At 45.2% G+C, this 18,176-nt stretch overlaps 1 protein-coding gene across 5 annotated transcripts in view; it reads right to left on the bottom strand.

The window, feature by feature from the left end:
• NEDD1 (NEDD1 gamma-tubulin ring complex targeting factor) overlaps positions 1–17,648 on the bottom strand; it is a 28,270-nt gene extending 10,622 nt beyond the window's left edge. Inside the window, exons 1-12 of one of the 5 annotated variants that reach the window (XM_061567321.1) lie at positions 17,510–17,648; positions 14,038–14,188; positions 13,288–13,382; positions 12,735–12,851; positions 12,279–12,419; positions 11,616–11,848; positions 10,149–10,350; positions 7,558–7,741; positions 6,306–6,413; positions 5,791–5,859; positions 5,390–5,670; positions 3,696–3,861 (exon numbers count right to left, since the gene is read on the bottom strand). In XM_061567321.1, the coding sequence (XP_061423305.1) occupies positions 3,696–3,861; positions 5,390–5,670; positions 5,791–5,859; positions 6,306–6,413; positions 7,558–7,741; positions 10,149–10,350; positions 11,616–11,848; positions 12,279–12,419; positions 12,735–12,851; positions 13,288–13,382; positions 14,038–14,179 (1,738 nt within the window). In that variant the 5' untranslated portion in view covers positions 14,180–14,188; positions 17,510–17,648. Of the gene's footprint in view, positions 1–3,695; positions 3,862–5,389; positions 5,671–5,790; positions 5,860–6,305; positions 6,414–7,557; positions 7,742–10,148; positions 10,351–11,615; positions 11,849–12,278; positions 12,420–12,734; positions 12,852–13,287; positions 13,383–14,037; positions 14,189–17,286; positions 17,482–17,509 lie in introns of those variants that run through there. The other 4 variants (XM_061567324.1, XM_061567322.1, XM_061567323.1 and 1 more) reach the window with 4 other exon arrangements.
• Between the last annotated feature and the right edge of the window lie 528 nt (positions 17,649–18,176).

The raw sequence follows: 18,176 nt of genomic DNA, 5'->3' as shown, positions 1-18,176 counted from the left end.
TGCCATTGTTGAGTGGGTGATGCACGAGTTGTGGTCACATCGGCCTATGGCTGATGGCTGACCTGACAGCCCGGAGGCGAAACCTCCGTGGTATGTCTTAAACTAATGGGCCATGTGCTCATATGGCTCGGGGAGTCATGGTTCAGCTGTGCGGTGGCAGACTGAACCTGGTGTGCCGGGGGCTCACGGGATCTGGGTTAGGGTGTTATTGTCTCTATAAGAGAACATTGCCCCGTGGGGGGAGTCCATGGGGTCTGGCATTGCCGGGGGATGAACCTTCCCTGGGCTATAAAGCGTCAGACTATAAGAGGCTGGTGTGTGTCCATCGCTGATGGGATAGTAAGGGAGGAGCATGGCCGAGTGCTGCTCTTCCCCGAAATGGCACTAGCCGAGAGTATGGTAAATGGATGTTGCTGTGGGTTGACGACCACGGTGAGGGTTACGGCGAGTTAAACGTCACCGCTGGGGAGCGTGGCTCTCTCCACGCGAGGGTGTGCGATTAGGCGTTTTGTTGGTTTGTTGAGAGTGACTGTGGGTACATGCTGTGTACGTCTGAGGTCTGTGCTGGTCCTCAAGGGAGGACTGCTGGTGGGTAAGAGCAGAATTTTTGTTGTTGTTGTCACGTGTAAATAATATTGTTGTTAAAATGTAAATACTGGGGCATCGATCGCGGTTAATTTGGGTAATTATTGGGGGTTTTTTTTTTAAGCGGGCCAGATTTACATCATCTCCACTACCCTGAGGCCGGGTGGCTGTCGTGTACGACAGGCGGATGTGCGTTGTTGTGCTGTGCCTCAGGGGATTGGATTCTCCTTCTCGTCACAGATTCTTCAGCTCCCGTCGCACTGGGTGTTACCTGGTGTGCTAGCTGGATGAGGACTTGAAGGAGCAATTGAGCACCGTTCGTCGTTCTGCTCTACCACTTGCTCTTTGACGTTGGACTTGAGCCGAGCGGATGGAACTGCAACATGGACACGCACTAAAACATCACATTTCTGGGTTGTGCGCGTTGGCCGTTCTTGCGTGTCAGTTGCCGTTTTTGTTCATTGTGCCATTCTTATTCTTGTTGTTGTTGTGCGGAGGACAGGCCGGTGTTCTGTTCCAGTTCCTGATACCTCCCCTTTCGTTGCTTGTGTTGTTGTTGTTATAATCTCCGTTGTGTCTGGGGGACTCCTGATTGTGATGCCTTCGCCCGCATTATTTTGTTCCGTTTCAGCCGAGGACGGCTGGGATTTTCTCTACGGGGGAGGGTAGTGTAATGCGGGCGTAAATGGGCGGGGCGGATATGACGATCCGAGAGGGAGGAGTCAGGGTGACGTGGGGGAGAAGTTATAGCGGGGAGACAGGAAGCTATCTGGGTCAGTCGGGGGAGTGAAGGGTGGTGAACACGTTGGGTGGTCGCCGTGCCTCAGCCTGGTGGCTGAGGGGCTCATGACGGCGCCAGCCAGCGGGGTGGAAGAGAGAGTGGAGGATTGAGGTAGGAAGTGGCGAGATAGCCACAGAGGCCACGAAGGGCTGAGGTAGGAAATGGCGAGATAGCCATAGAGGCCACGAAGGGCTGACATTGGGAGGTGGCGAGATCGCCACGCACGGAGGAACAGGGAGCAGAGATGGAGCTGCTGGGGGAGCAGCCAGAGGGCTGTACCAAGAGCCTGCAGCGGAGCTGCAGGAGCGTGGAAGGCTACGGGAGCGAAGGCAGATGTGGGGCTGCCAGGGAGAGAGTCTCAGGAGGAGTGCCGTGTGGGAAGGAGAACGCGAACCCCAAATAAAGGACACGAAGACAGAAAGAAGTGTTCGAGTCCTTTTATTACACATGCATAATGTATGCCTCTATATAAGGAATGAAACAGGTGGACTTCTCCAAAAATCTGGCTGTCGCATGATGAAGCTAGTTGTAATTACTGGCGAAACGTCGTACTCAGATTGTAAATGTTGTGGCTTGGCTCTCCAACACACCGGTGTCCTGTATTGGTGACGAATTGGCCACGTTCTGTTTACATGACAACCCTTACTAGTTGGCTGTGTCTGGTGGTGGAAGGTTTACCGACACATTATATATTTATGCGATCTAACCCAAAAAAACTCTATTACAGGTTAAATAAATAAAGATCCCCCGTATAGCCTTAACAGACTGTAGGGGCAAGTGCTGTCAGCGAGCACCTATGAAGGCCAGAACGGTACACGAGGGGGTGGGTGGCCAGCACCACGCCCGACCGCCTTTTTCTCCCCAGTGGCGATGTTTACACACCGCACCAGGTACTAATTTCAGGCTGAGTCGACCTAGGGGAAGCTCAGGACCGGTTCAGATAATTGTCACTGGTGTTGGCTGTGAGCGGGAATCGAACCCGGATCGCCAGGTTTATAGCGCAGCACGCTAACCGCTACACTACCGCTCCCCCCAATTGGTTAAATAAACCCAGTGGGACACACGATATATTGCCTCTATTGCACAGTTCACCTGGATCGATTAATTGATATTTATTAATATATACGAATCCATGAATGCTCCAAATCAAAAAATTATATATCTGTATCATATATGTTGCAGATAACTGGTTCAAGTAACCCCTCGAGCTTGCTAGGGGTCACTACATTCACTCCAGTGCAAAAATCTCAATACATTTTTAATGGTACAGGATCGTAGAAACTCACTTTTATGAAATTGTTATGGAAATTATTTTTACGCGTTGGCAATTGTCTCATGAGGATCCCCTCGTTTTCCTTTGTACAGGACAGACGTCCATTGGGCAAAGTGGGACATAGTAAACCCATACTAACATTCATCATCATCTCAAAAGAAGAGAGCCACTGCCTTAAGCGTCGGGCTATTATACACTCGCATGTTTCTGTTATATGCCAGTGTTAGTGACAACGGTGGTGGTATCTATCTCACGTGATTTGTTCATGAAAATACAGTGGCTCAATTTATCTACAATTTATGTTAACAATCATTGAGGCCATGGCATTTCCTTGTACCAATTTTCACTCTCGCACAGAGGGATGTGAGAAACGTTCATAAAAGGTTTGTTATTATTTTAAACGTTGGTTACAATTACAATGGGGATTCATAATAGCGTCTACACGTGTCTGCAACTCAAGGTGCTCCTTACATTGAGAGGACTTGGAATAATTTACTTTTTTTAATAGGGAAAATAGTACAGTGGTGTGCAGGGCAGACAAAGAGACAAAGCGGTATTGATGAAGACGCTTCACAGAGAGGAGGACACAGTCACTGATAGAAGCACGGGTTACTTCGCATGTAACGACAATTTCAGTCTATATCGCATTTAAATACAACCGCATCAATTACCGCGTGCTGAAATTAAATGGGCAACAACATGAGGGATTAAGTTGAAATGATAAAAGACCACTTGGGAGATGGCAACGCCACAGCATGGCCCAGGGTAAAAGTACAGGTGGACACGTCAATTCATCGATTATAGGTATTTTTACAGAAATTATATTTGCACAAACATTTTTTTAATGCCGTCAATTTACGTGACCCATGCAGCCACCATAGGTGCCAAATTTACTACAAAGCAAAGTCGAATCGATTCTTGCTTTAAATCCCAACTTGTGGCAAAGGGATTGAATCGCGAGGGAGCGAATCGTTACCATGCCTGCAACTTTATCCCCTGCGCCTTCCCACGCTCTGCCACCATCTCGCAAACGCCGATAAACAGAACAGGGCTCACATGTGGCCGCGAGGACTGGAGTGCCGGAGACACGAGCGTCCTTGCCAGCAGTTCGCTCGCGCCCGCTCAGGTGCGGGCTCGCGCCCAGGGCAGCTGTGCTACCAGCGGACGTCGGCGTGTACGGCTCAGAGTTGCTGGAGTTTACCGAGCCCGGCCTCGTGGCAAACTGTGGGAGTGAAAGCAGGTGATGGGCGCAGCGATGGTGTCAGCACAGCGGAATTGGAATCAGAATCTTTATTTATCCTGGAGAAATTCGATGGGCAATGAAACTCTTTTTCACACTTCTCCAGTTGGGGTGGCGCAGAAAGTTACAACAAACAATAAAAATAAATCATAGCTGTCAGAAACACACCAGGCATGTTAACAGAGTGCAGAGTACAAAAATGCTTGACACAGTAAGGGATCCTTCAACATCAGTATTCTTCACGTTTGTAAAAATTGTAATCAAGGAAGACGGGAGCAAAGTGTAATGTATACGACAAAAACACTTTTTTTATAACAATAATGTTTCTTAATTATTTGAAAAATAAAACATTTACACGCATTGTGAATATTTCGATGTTTTTTTTATAATGTTGAAAAGTAACTCGATGACATGAAGCATTCACGATCAGTGTCACGGTAAAGATTGATACTAGGTCTATGTTTAGTAATTGAAAAAGAATGTCGAGGAAGAAAAACAATAAAACAAAAATGAAATAATTTACACATATACCAAAGTATATGAATGCTGAACGTGTACCATGTGCCACTATTTTTGAGGCGCTGTGCTATTTTCCTGCGCAGTCAACGGAAAGGTCAAGAATGTCTAAGTGCCACTTGATGACATTCCATTTAAACGCATACTGGCCAACATTGAGCATACATTTAAATACCCCTGCAAAAAGACCAATACGAATAGAAACATTTTCTTTAGCAACAACAAGTATTACAATTCCAATGATATTATTTAAAACAGTGAATCAAGTGAAAATTAACGTGCATTCCTATTCAAGCAAACTTTGGGAGGTCCTTATCTTTATTGGCAGCCCTGAACCAGGGGTGGAAATTCCAATCTCCAATGGCGATACAGACCCCTCTAACTTAAGCTGACACATATTTGAGTATCTAGGGTCCACAACAGGATAGCGACTGGACAAAATAAACAAAGCAAAGACCCACAAGGTGTAGGTGAAATGTAAAGAAATGGAGTGATGTGCGAGGAAGGTTCCGATCCAATCTAGACGACTGTGAAAGTACTTACAACAGTCAAAGACCAATGATGACCAACAGTACTAAACAACAGGGAGGAGCAGATGTTGTACACTGCAGCATGAAGATGGATCTCACAGATCACAAGACTGGATCGTGTCAAAAAATGTATCAGAATCTTTATTTAGACTGGAGGAATCCGATGAGCTATGAAGCACTTTTTCACAGATGAGGGAAAGAGTAGTACTCGATCTCAGGTCAGACATGTCGTAAGAAGAAAGATGATTAAGACGGAAGCACGAGGTCAGCGACCGAGAGGCAGACCTAGTTGAGTGGTAAGATCAGGATCTGAAGGACTGAGGGGGTGAACACGGAGATGGCCAAGGAGAGGAAAGAGTGAAGATAGAAGAAGGTGGCAAACCCGGCACAGCAGTCCTGGGGGCATCAGACACGTTCTCTTAAAACCATTTCTTCTAAAACCCAAGCACCTGCCACACACTGACCTGGCCGGGGGAAGTTGGCACCGTGCTCCGGGCCTCCTGGCTCCACGTCACCTCCTTGGGCGTGTACGTCACCGAGTCTGGTGTTACGAACAGGGCCAACTCAGGGTCCTTCCTGTCGATGAGCGGCAGGGCAGAATGCAGCGGCGTTGTGTACGCCGTTTCTGCGACTGGCGCCGCCGACGCCATGGTGGCGGTTACGGTGGCAGCGGCAGTGGAACCAGCTCCCTGGCTGACGGGGGTACGGTGAGCGCTGGCGGCGTACAGACTGATGCCATCCGACACTGCAAGCAAAGGGGAAGCCGGGTGGAGGGTGTCTTTTACCGTCTTTTGTGTTAGCCTCGTAACAGTTATTTGAGAGCATGGGAATATTTACAAATGTACCTGCACTGCTTGCCACTTACAGCTGGTTTTATTGAAAGCTGTGGATAACAGATCGTGGTTTTCCAAGGAATTCAGCTCCGAGCTCAACCCTGGCAGCGACAATAAACCAGACTTTACAGGAGTGGCAGCAGACATTTGTTTTGAAACTCTGTATTAAAATTATTCATTATAAACTGGAACAGATGTTTTTGTTCACACAATGTTATTTTAAATATATGTATATTAGGGATGTGATAGTAAATAAAAATTGATAATTTGTCTCATGAGACATGCATGCAAGAATTATGTATTCACGATTACTACATGTTCACAGATTTTATATCATCATCTAGAAATTCATACCACCATGGTGCGTCGTCTTTGGATTCAAACCAGTATGCATTCTATATTCAAACCATTAACATGGTTGACCTGAACCCAAAGGGCATAAAAAAATTCAGTGTATTCGCAAATAAGACTCGTAATCCAAAATTGACAATTTCGGTAAGATTGTGAAAGATAAAATGTGTTTTTTTCTTCAATCCACACGTCTCACCTTCTCGTACAGGTGAAAACATCTCGCCAAAGCTATCTCGCCCCAGCATGTCAAGTTGATTCGCTTGGCCACTGAGCTGGGCATTCTGGTTGGTGGGCTGCACCAAGCCTGCAAAGTACATCAGGAGCGCACGAACAATGTAGACATGAAACTATCAAACAAGTACACCGTCTGCTTGGGTGAAAAACATGCCCGTGACTTTCAAGAAAAAGTAATAAATATAGCCCGAGTTTCAAGTTTGTAGTTTTCCTCACAAATCAACAAAACTAAATTAATTATGGTTATTTCATTGGAAACATTTATAAACTCTCTTCCAAACGTGATTTTATATTTGAGCTGGCTGACACCTGCATACAATTTAAGGAAAATGGTATATAGCAGACATAAAACAGACTATGAATATATTATATAGTTAATGATTGTCAAAAAATATCAAAATCTAAAACGAGCATGGGGTGGTGCTCATGTCTGCCGGTGGCTGCGAGGCAGTGGTAGAAATTCTACATTCATATGACGGGGGCCAATATTTCCATAGTACAGCCACTGGTTGAGTGCCGATTGTGAGAAAAGTTACACATCATTATCAACACCATTAAATTCTGATGCCTGTTCTGCACCAAACCTCTAGAGGCCAGATTCATAATGCCAGACGCGACAACACAGCCATGTGCCCATTACGCCAAATGTCAGCAGACGAACACATTAACGCATAACAACGAGCTGGAACATTGTTTCTCTGTTTGCGTTGGTCATGCATGTTTTGTTTTGCTGTACTTATTTAAACCCTGCTATTAATCATCATATCGTCATCGTTTGGCCAACTTGCAGATCAAGCCTGAAATATCATCGTCAGCCGTTTTCTTTATAAAGGTCCCCACCTGCCCCCCCCCCCCACCAAAAAAGCCATCACCATCTCTCACCCTGGCAGTGCAACAATTCAAATCTAGACAATTTCATTGCCTCTCCTCTGCGGTTGACCTCCACTCAGGCATGTTCGTTCCTTTGACTGCCACTAATTAGTTAGCCTCGGCCACCAACAATCATCCCCACGCGTGACATGTCCTGTCCAAGCCACCTTACTTTTCTTAGCAATCAATATATAATGTCTCCGACTCGCATATGTTCTCCAAGCCATTTGTTCTTCTTCCTGAGCTCTTACCTGGCTTTAATTAGTGATAATTATCAACTCATATTACTATGACTATACCTCTGAATGCAATTAAATGGATAATGCCTTCAACAGTGGACAAACCTGCCCCGTTGTGCCCCACAATGACGGCTTTAGCGATGACCCCGCTTGTTGGCGCTGGCACCCTGCTGCCGCTTGCACCTGCTCCAAGCGCCGCAACAGCAACCCCACCTCCTCGGCTTCCGGCCAGGGAAGATGAAGGCGCTTCCACGGCCTTTGAGGACGCTGCACTTTTTGACGCAGATGACTACAAGGACAAAAATAATTGGATGGGGAGATATTTGGGGGGGGGGGGGGGGGCAGGAAATATATATAAGCAAAGTTTTTTTGACAAATAATAGTTATGAACAAAAGGCAGACGTGTTAAAAGTCACGAAATAATAATATAAATGTTACACTTAACAATGATCTTGAAAGACTAAAAATCTGATTCATGTGAGAAAAATATATAAGTAGGTTGACGTTTTAAAAAAAAGATTCGCCATTGCCCAAAGCCTTTGCCAATTACTGTATGTAGTTTTGTGCTCTGAGGCAATGTTAATCACAAAGGTGCTGGGATTTTGTACGTGCTAATACAGCATTAATAATGATTTGTTAAATAATTTTAATATTTTCCTCTTGAAAAGGCCTATTTCTTTGGATTTAAAGCTTTCGTGACTGCAGGGATTCATCTTCTTGGTTCTTTCGGTAAAGTCACGTAGAAGGGAAATAATAAAATAATAAAAATACAATATTATAAAATAATTCTCACGACGTTTCGGCCACAACGCAAGCAGCCGTCTGAATGAACAGACCTGTTCTTCACCTGAGGACGGCTGCTTGCGTTGTGGCCGAAACGTCGTGAGAATTATTTAATTGTTTTATTTTTATTATTTTATTATTTCCCTTCTACGTGACTTTACCGAAAGAACCAAGAAGATGAAGGCCTATTTCCAAAACATGTGGCAGAAAATTTAGAAAGTTGCCACTAACTGTTGCCAATTTGGATTGCCCATCTTGAAAATCAAACAAAAAGTGGATTCATCTTCTTGGTTTCCACCAAATTATTAATTTGAGCCTCCGACTATACGAGACAAGAGAGTGGATGACAGCTGAGTGACGTGAAGGTTAAATGTAGACAATAATAACAGAAAAACATCCCAAGACGCGCAGATTAAAAAAATAATAAGTCCGTGTTAAATGTAGCTTTCTTCTGTTTTTAGAATTAGATGAACATGGTAACGTTTGTATCTCTCAGTGTATGTGGCATGTTTACACTGATAATGTATCAACTCTCAGTAATCCTCATGGAAGTATAATTGTAAATGTGGTCACGTGGTACAGTCATCATCTTCATTAGCTATGGTCAATCCATTGCTGGGCAAAGGCCATTAACACCTCCCAAGCAACTGGCACCTTTCGTAATCGTGCAAAGAAATAATCCACCCAGACTCTTTGGTTTTTTCGGTAAAGTCACGTAGGTAAAAAAGAAAATAAAAATGAATTAAATCACGACGTTTCGGAGGCAACACAAGCTTCCGTGACGGTTCCACCTGAAGACGGAAGCTTGTGTTGCCTCCGAAACGTCGTGATTTAATTTCTTTTTATTTTATTTTTTACCTACGTAACTTTTTAACACGTAGGCTTTCGCGACCAATATTATTCACAATCAACGTTTTTGGGTTTAGATCGCGTTATTTATAAATGTGTCGTAACCCTCCACCACCCGACATGGCCAATCAGTAAAAAAGTGTCACGTTGACAAAAGACAAATAGTTCACTGCTTTAGCCCACCGGTGTGTTGAAGCGTGAAACCACAACATTTACAATTTGAGTACGACGTTTCGCTGGTAATTGCATCCAGCATCATCGGGCAATTCGCCAGAATGGTGAGGCTCTGCTCTGTCTCCCGTTATTATATAGAGCAGCAGCAGGGTGACGTCATCATTAACATCATTACGTAACTTTACCGAAAAAACCAAAGAGTATGGACCCTTGCAGTCACAAAAACTTCTAATCTAGAATCCACCCAGAGCTTCTACACAAACTGATGATCATCAGCTAGAAATAATCTACTGATGAAGCCCCCCCCTAAGCCGTCGCCATCTCCCATGGTCTCACAATGATATAATGCACCTAGCGCGTGCAAAAATGAGCTGATTTAATCACTCCCTATCCGCGGCGCGGTTCCCCTCGATCATCTGCCAGTCTTGCGCCACCATGCTTTGTCTCACAGTATTGCATTCTAATATATTTTTTATTGGATTTGGATCATATATTTCATGCCAGTCTTTATCAAAGCAAACAGTCCCAAGACTTTTAGGCTAAGTTCACACAGAAGGGGAGAGTTTGGATTTAAAGCTTTCGTGACTGCAGTGATTCATATTATTGGTTCTGTCCGTAAAGTCACATAGAAGGGAAATAATAAAATAATAAAAATTAAACAATAAACTTCTCACGACGTTTCGATTGCAACACAAGCAATCATCATCAGGTGTGAAAACCACAGCATTGATTGCTTGTTTTGCAATCGAAACGTCGTGAGAATTTTATTGTTTTATTTTTATCATTTTATTATTTCCCTTCTACGTGACTTTACTGAAAGGACCAAGGACAAGGGGAGAGTTGTTTAACTTCGTGTGAGAGATAACGGCCGGGGGGTTGTGCTCGCTCACTTTGGCAGCGCCATGCTTGTGGTGGAAGCGCAGGCAGCGCACGGACGTCTTGTGCGCTGAGACACTGCGCAAAGGCGACGACATCATGCGCAGGTCGTAGAGGATGAGCTTGCCGCGTGACGTTCCCAGCGCCAGAGTCGATCCATCCGGCATGAACTCCACCGCCGTGAGAGGAGACTCCGCCGTCACGGAGCGCAGTATGCTACCCGCAGAGAAAAAAAATCAAACTTCGTTAACATCCAACGCTTGCACACGCGGCATTTTAAGTTTCAACTGCACTCCAAACACGGAGATGCATGGTGGATAAGGATTGGCATTCATAGAGCGCTTGCTTAAATGCCTCCTCAGCAACTCAAAGCCCCTTACATCGCATGTCATCTCAACCATTTCAATGCCCGACTGTGGTTCAGCCAAGGAGATCCTAGGGGCAGCTGCCGCTGTGTGGCACAGGGCAGAGGTCGCAATCGGGTACCCGATACCCGTACCCTACCCGATACCCGGCTACCCGTACCCGGCCGGGTACGGGTACGGGTACCCGTTTGAGACTCTGGTGCGGCCGGGTACGGGTACGGGTAGGCCGTGAGTCACTGGTGAGTAACCGTTTGTCACTCATTTCCCAACGTCTTGTCTCTTCTCACAATTCAAGTTCCTAGAACCAACCCACCCACGCCTGCAACATGGCTTCATCCCAGAGGGCGCAATCGGGTACCCGATACCCGTACCCTACCCAATACCCGGCTGGGTATCGGGTACCCGTTTGCGACCCTGGTGCGGCCGGGTACGGGTAAGGAATCAAAACCCGTTTGCGACCTCTGACACAGGGTGTACACAGTACCGGCCTGTACTTTGGCTTTCATCCGTTGCTACGTGATTTCCCGAATTTAGTAGTTTTCAATTAGTTTATCAAACGTAGCAAATTTTGACCATGATGCCAGCACACATGGCTTACTCTTTTCTAATAACTGTCACAGGATCTTTAACGTCCACTGTGAAGCAGACGGCACAGATGTATGGTTTATGCACCCAAAGAATTAATCACGCACCGCTCAGATTGATCTGTGATCTGCAACAAACGAAAAATGCGCGATTGCTCAGCCATGTATGTATGTTGGAACTTCTTTAGCACCGTACATAGCCAACCATGCTAATCGGAGATGCAGGGAGCTAATCGGAGCAATGAATTGTCAAGCATCAGTTCAGCTCTGAATTCTCAATGCAGGTCTCACTTTTAAAAAAGGGCTTTTAGCTGGTCAAATATTTTCTTTATTGAAATAATTAACCTTTCTTTTATTCTTCTAATTCGTATTGTACCATTAGTTCTGTCTCGTTTTTTTTCCTTAAGCCTGAAAATACCAATCCACAACACACACTTTTCAGAATCTGAAGTTTATATCCCGCGGAAAAGCCCCAAGCTATTTTTTCAAGGGGCTGACTCGGCCAACAGGCAAAACATCTACTGCGACAGACCTCTTGCTGACCATGTCGTAGAGGATGATCCGCTTGTCGAGGCCGGCGGTGACGAAGAGGAGGTCGTTGACGGGGGAGAAGGCGAGCGCTGACGCCGGGGCCCTGTGCGCCGTGGTGAACGAGTGGTGAGGCCGCCGCGCGTTCGCGTCCCACAAAACGACGGAGCCGTCGTCAGACACGCTGCCGAAGAGCGCCTTCTTGAAGTACGAGTACTGCAGGTCCTGCACCGGCTGCTGGGCCGCATGGAAGGCAACACGCGTTTCTGTCACAGTCATGAGCGTTCTACTTTATCTGAAAACAGATCTAAACAGAACACATTAAATAAAATGAGGGTAAAAACTGAAGGGGTTTTTACGCTGCATTGGGGAGATGGGAATGCGGTTAGTGGGTGAAGAAAACTCGTCAGCCAAATGCCTTACTTGTCTCAGAGACCTGAGCCAACAATAAACCAGCCGATAGGCCAACAAATGCAATACATATTCTAAGTAAAAAGATCAAAGGTTTAAAAAAAACAATGAAAGCAAAGCTGTGTCCAATCCAAGTATGCCTTGAACACAAGACTCTCGCTTGGTTATCAAGGAATGACTAAATAAGTAAATACACATTTAGCAGCAAAACATACGGTATTTATGTACCCATGTTTCACTATCACATGGCACTCACCTGGGATTTTGGATGCGTAAAGGGGGCGCTGGCCTGGTTGGTGACCGTGTTGTGGAGAACAATCTCTCCTTGCTGAGAGCCCGACGCCGCATAGTTGTCGTTCCAGTTGTAAGAGACGCATGTGACCGCAGCGCTGTGGTCCTGCAGTCATTCACAATGGGCGCAATTTGTCTTCTAGATTGCCAAGAAATTTTAATAGACCACATGCCAAAGATTACATGGCAGTGCAGCCAAATTCAATTGTTCTGTACTCGAGCCATCTTCACCAACCCTCACGAATGAGCATGGTGAAGTGAGAACAAACAACCCCAACGACTCACTTTGTGGAGAGGCCCTCATCCAGCAGTGGATTGACAGTAGGGCTGTATGAGTACGCTAAGAGCGCAAGACTCGATTTACCAGATAAATAGATAAATCGTTACATTCCTACAGTCTGTGGGTGTTGAACAAACTCACAGTGAATGATTTCTGAAGCTTTTTTGTATGAAGGTCCCAGATGTTGACAGAGCCATCTTTTCCTCCGCTCAGGACAAACTGGCTGTTGGAGCTGAGGGAGACACAAGTCTGTCCTTTCTGTGTGGGGGGAAATGAAAAACAAAAGAAAAACTGATGCGGCAAAAACAAATGTTATGCATTCAAAATGAAATATGTATTGCAATTGTTTGTCTTTTAAGTGACAGGCACCAAAGCTGTCCGAGATGAAAAGCACAATAATTACTTGAAGGTTATGATCAAGGGTGCTACCATAGCGCTCTCTAGTGATGTATTTGCATTGGTGTATTAAAACTTATGAGAGTGATGTCAATAGAGTGGTGTAATAATATAATACACTTTACCATAATATTAAAGTATTTGATTCTCCTTTACGATTGAAATTTGTGTCACAGTCGAGGATGCACAACCTTGATATGTACTGACAACAAGAAACTACTTGTGCAATTTTGAGTCTTGCGATCATTTACATTTCATATTTGATCAATTATATTGTTCATCGGAAATTGGATCTTACGTCCTCGGCAAGCTGAAGAACGGTGATGCAAGCCACCTTGCAGCTTGTGAGAGTAATCTGGTCGCCACTCTCAGAGGCACTCAGGACAAAGGGACGTTAGTCGCATGTCAAGGCAAACGCAACTTAGCATCAGCACCTCCTGCCGCGTGCATGCACACGATAAAATGAAAAGCTTTTTGATTTCATGAACGTGCAAGGCACCGCAGAATGGCTATCGTCAAGAAGCACAGCTCTTTGGTCCCTGCACTCCAGGGGGCTTATGTTATCTTTAAGGTCGGCGCTTAAAAAGCATTTTTCACCAGGGCTAATGAAAGCAAACATAGATCGGTATGAAACACGGCAGATGGCCAAGACGTTCCAAAAGCCTCATCATAACACGGTGATGGAAAACACAATCAGGGTCTCACTCCATCAAGTAAGAGGGCCGCCATTTGTCTTCATCTTCAGCAGAGCAAAATATATTTTCCAGACGGCTCGAAACGGTTGACAGGACTTTAGCACTCCTTGCTTCTGACCCACAGCACTGACGTATGGCATGAAAAGAGATGGTAACAAATGGCGGTGGCTAAAGGATCCAAGCATTTCCACCGAAGTTCGATTCCCAGCCACAGCTAACATCAGTGGCAAGTGATATCTGAACTGGCCTTGGCACACTACCTTCACCAAACCACACTGACCGGCCGCAGGGAGAACCTTATTCAGTCCTGGATTGACAAAAGGACTTTGTACATTATTTTCACAAAAGGATATTGTCAGGATGGCCGAAGACTGCGAGCGAAGAGATGCTCTGTGCGGTGCTGTGCGGGTTGAACTGGTCGATGAGAGTGAGGGTCGGTGCATCCCACAGGCGGATGTCATCACCACACGACACCAACCTCACCGCCTCCTGCATCTTAGCGGCCTGTCCAATGAAGGGGGTATTAGCTTATTTAGTAGCTATGTAACGAATTATACATTCCAGTCGATTCATTATACTTTTTGGTTCTTTCGGTAAAGTCAGGTAGAAAGAAAATAAATTAAATAACAATTAAAAGTCCATTGTATCTCCTCCATCCTCTATGGGCAGAAATTCCACACAACTCTCTCATTTTCTCTACCCCAATCCCCCCCCCCCCATCTCTCTCTGCCCCCCTCTCTCTATTTAAGACCTCGACACAGAGGCGTTGTCTCTCTGTTTGTCTATGTTGTGTCTCTCTCTGTGTCTCTATCTGCTTGTGTGTATGTCTATGTGTCTCCGTGTCTGTGTTTTGTCTCTCTCTCAAATTTAGTAATCTTTGGAAGAACGTAATCAACCAGGTAGGGTGTTGACTGTTGTGTTAGCCGACTCTCTGTGTTGAATTGCATTATATTTCTAAGTTTACTAGGTTAGTTCTCATTCATTCTTACCTGATGACGGTTGCTTGTGTTGCAATCGAAACGTCGTATTCTATTATTATTTAATTTATTTTCTTTCTACGTAACTTACCGAAAGAACCAAAGAGTCATTCCTGCAGTCACAAAAGCTTCGAATCTAGTTCGATTCATTACTCACGATAAACGCATCGCAATATGTAAAAGTGTTATTTTCAAATTCAAGTAAATGTATTAACATTATTCTCTAAAGCTTATGGTTGGAATGAATAACAGAGGCAAAAAAATACAAATGCAGACAAAGCAAACAGCACAGGACAGGCATTATAAATGACAGAATGTCCTTAACACAAGCAGTATGGAAAATACAGTACAAACGAGAAAGTAACGGAAGAGACAGAACAGACAAAAACATCATTGAAACGAATCATTACCCTGTTTTGTTCCCATTCATAGAAATTGCATGGTATTGCGTTGGTGTGAAATGTTACATGCCTATAATGATTTAACCACAGCTTTAGCTTGACAAAAAAAATCAAAATTGCCTTATTACTGAACACTACACCGAGCGGCGGTTAGTCATCGTTGGTGCTACCGTGACCACTGACCCTAATCCAGACACACCTATCCTGCCGAGTGGCTTAAATAAGGAGTAGAATGTTTTTGTCACCTCCATATGGCATGTTGGGCACTGGACAAGTAACAGTACCAAAGGACATTGCACCAATCCTTTGCCTGCAATACTTGGTGATAAATTCCCCAGGGCAGTAAGATAAGCATGACGAAGTGTGTTAGTCAATTGAAAAAGCAATTAATTACTCCTGTTATGACACGCCTCTGTGATGTTAATCCTATACATTTCAGTACGAACTTCACGTTGTACTTAACAACACAAATATATGGAGACCGTAACTCTATTAAAATGTTTTGGAGAATGTTATAAACCAGACATTTTACTCCCTAATCGTGTTGCACAACTGACAACCCCCTGACTGAAGCAGCGTGTGCTGTAAACATGTTTCGCTGCTAGGAAACGACTAACAAGTCACATTTTCAATGCATATGCACACGACTGGGTAGGTGCCACCAAAGTTATTCTGTTTTCTCAAGGACATCTCTGAGCAAATGTTCAATTTCAAAAAACCGCGTTTAGCATGTCCTGTCATAACGAACAAAAGAATACCTTTTTGTCTCAACTTCACTTACACCGAAATTGGTAACTCAAATACTGTGTTTTATTACCCGAGATTACAATTATATAAATGCCAAGTGACCCTACATAATAACGCACTTGTAAATAATGCATCTCAGCGAGCTCAATACTTGTTGAAAACATCAAGTTAATTCTAGAAAGTATGCCCATTAAGTTAGTGTCCGCTATTTTAAAAGGCGTGGGGTCACACTGGGCAAAGTCATGAACATGGGTATTTGTCATTCCATATATTACAGGGGAAACCCTCAAGCGATGACAGATGTCACTTTGATGTTTCCCCTTAAAATAAGAAAGTCAATGTGATGTGTGAGGCTATGGGCTGGGTTTTTTTTAGATTCCCTCCTAAGCGGGCTGAAAAGGAAAAGCACTATGAAGCTTCTGAACCCATTCCTGCTGGGTGGTTCACAGGTGTCCCTTACCTCAGATCTGCATTTCTAAAGGACATCTGAAGTCCCAATAGGATTTCAAGTTTCTACCTGCTCAAATAAACAATAGTGCGGTGCTTATCTTTTATGGCAGTATAAAGCCAGTGGTGGAAATTACACATTTATGTGCGGAGATAATCAGCACACTCACCTACCCTATTCAAGGGGTTCTCATTAATAATATATTGATGACAATTCCACTGTCGGATAAAGTGGGTCAGTCTGTCAGTAAAAAGAACCACAACGTGGTATTCACTTTATCGACCCCTGAACCTAAATTTGACTCCTGACCTCCTGCTTGTGAATTGAGCAGTCTACGGTGGACTCTGGTCGCCAGTTTCAAACTATGGGCCACAATAATTCTGCACTTGCCCTCTTCGATCACTCAGTCTTTAAGAGACGTTTAACGAGGCTATTCCTGAAGCCGTCCGCTGTCTCACTCACAGACCTCGACATGAGTATATATATAAAAGCTGCTGATCAGCTCCCCACTACAACAGGAGCAAAGTGTCTGATCATTAACAATAGCGCGTTACGTAAGTGAACGCTGGAAACATTTAACACTGCCCGTGTGCGTACACACGCACGCACGTGCGTCTTCTACGGGTCCCATTCACACCAACCAGAGGTGCTCACGATCTAAATAGTCGAGGGCGGTGGAGCAATTAAGATCGCCCGACTTGACACGACGCGTGTACAGCCAGCACAGTTGGTTGTTTTGCAATTGTGTTACCCCCATTTCGTCTCACTCTGCGTCCGTCAATGTGGACTCGGAACGTCTTCCCCGCGCGTCTGAATCTCTCTCACGAGTCGTATCTGTCGCTTGCTCTCTCTGTCCAGTCTCCCGCACAAGCTCCCAACGCCGAAACGTCGCAGTTTTTTTTTGTACCGCGCACGCACAACGTACATTTACAACAGTTCTAACATTATAGATCAATTGCGTCCAACAAAACGCACGTCCACCCCTCCCGCCTCGCTCCCGCGGTCAACTCCCCCCCCCCCCCCGCTTACCCCCCTCACCCCGGGCAGGGTCTTTCAGGAAAAGTCGGTAGGCTTCCCACAAACCCAGGCCCTCCTCCACCGACAAAAAAAAAAATAAAACTCCGTTACGATCTCGCGCCACTTCCCGTTGTGCCAAATAACCCCACGAGCGTTTTAATGTTGTTTTTTTACGCTCGTTCGTGGAGATGGCGCTGCCGATTAAGGGTCGGCCGACAAGACGGGTCGCTTTTACCTCACGGAGTAAACTTCGCTCGCCTCACCGGAGGGGTGCCTGGCCCCGCCACTTTTTACGAACGCGGACGCACTGCGCATGCGCGCATGACGACGATTTAGATTTCGCGCCGCGGATAGGCGCCGCGGACGAATGTCGAGTTCCCTATTGGTCCCCCGCCCTCCCCGAGCGCCACGTGACCAGTACGGTTGTTGTTGGCGGATACTTATGTGCTCTAATAAATGTAAATCGGAATGTTTATTGAGACTGCATAAATCCGATAAGCTATGAAGCTCTTTTTTGTATAATAGAGGTTTTTTTTTTGGGTTAGATCGCGTAAATATAAATGTGTCGTTAAACCCGCCACTGACCGACACAGCCTAGTCGTGAGGTTTGTCACGTAAAGGAAACACAAATAAACCGTGGCAATTGTTTACCATTACAGCCATGTGTGGCTCTCGCCTGATGATGCCGGTTGCAATTACTGGCGAAACGTCGTTCTCGAATTGTAATGTTGTAGGTTTACTCTCCAACGCGCCGGTGTGCTGTACTCGTAACGAATTGGCGAGTTTTGTTTACGTGACACAATACCTTACTAATACTGGTAGGACCTCCTGGTTACACCAGCCCACAGGGGATTATTGTGTTCGTCGTGCAGGGAGGGGCTGGGTGGGGAGGGGAGGGTGGG

This window comes from Lethenteron reissneri, chromosome 38 (assembly GCF_015708825.2).
Source record: "Lethenteron reissneri isolate LAM-NWPU_2019-01 chromosome 38, ASM1570882v1, whole genome shotgun sequence".
NCBI lineage: Eukaryota > Metazoa > Chordata > Hyperoartia > Petromyzontiformes > Petromyzontidae > Lethenteron > Lethenteron reissneri.
The sequence above is the reverse complement of the archived record's forward strand: the minus strand, read 5'-3'. Positions and strand labels throughout refer to the sequence as shown.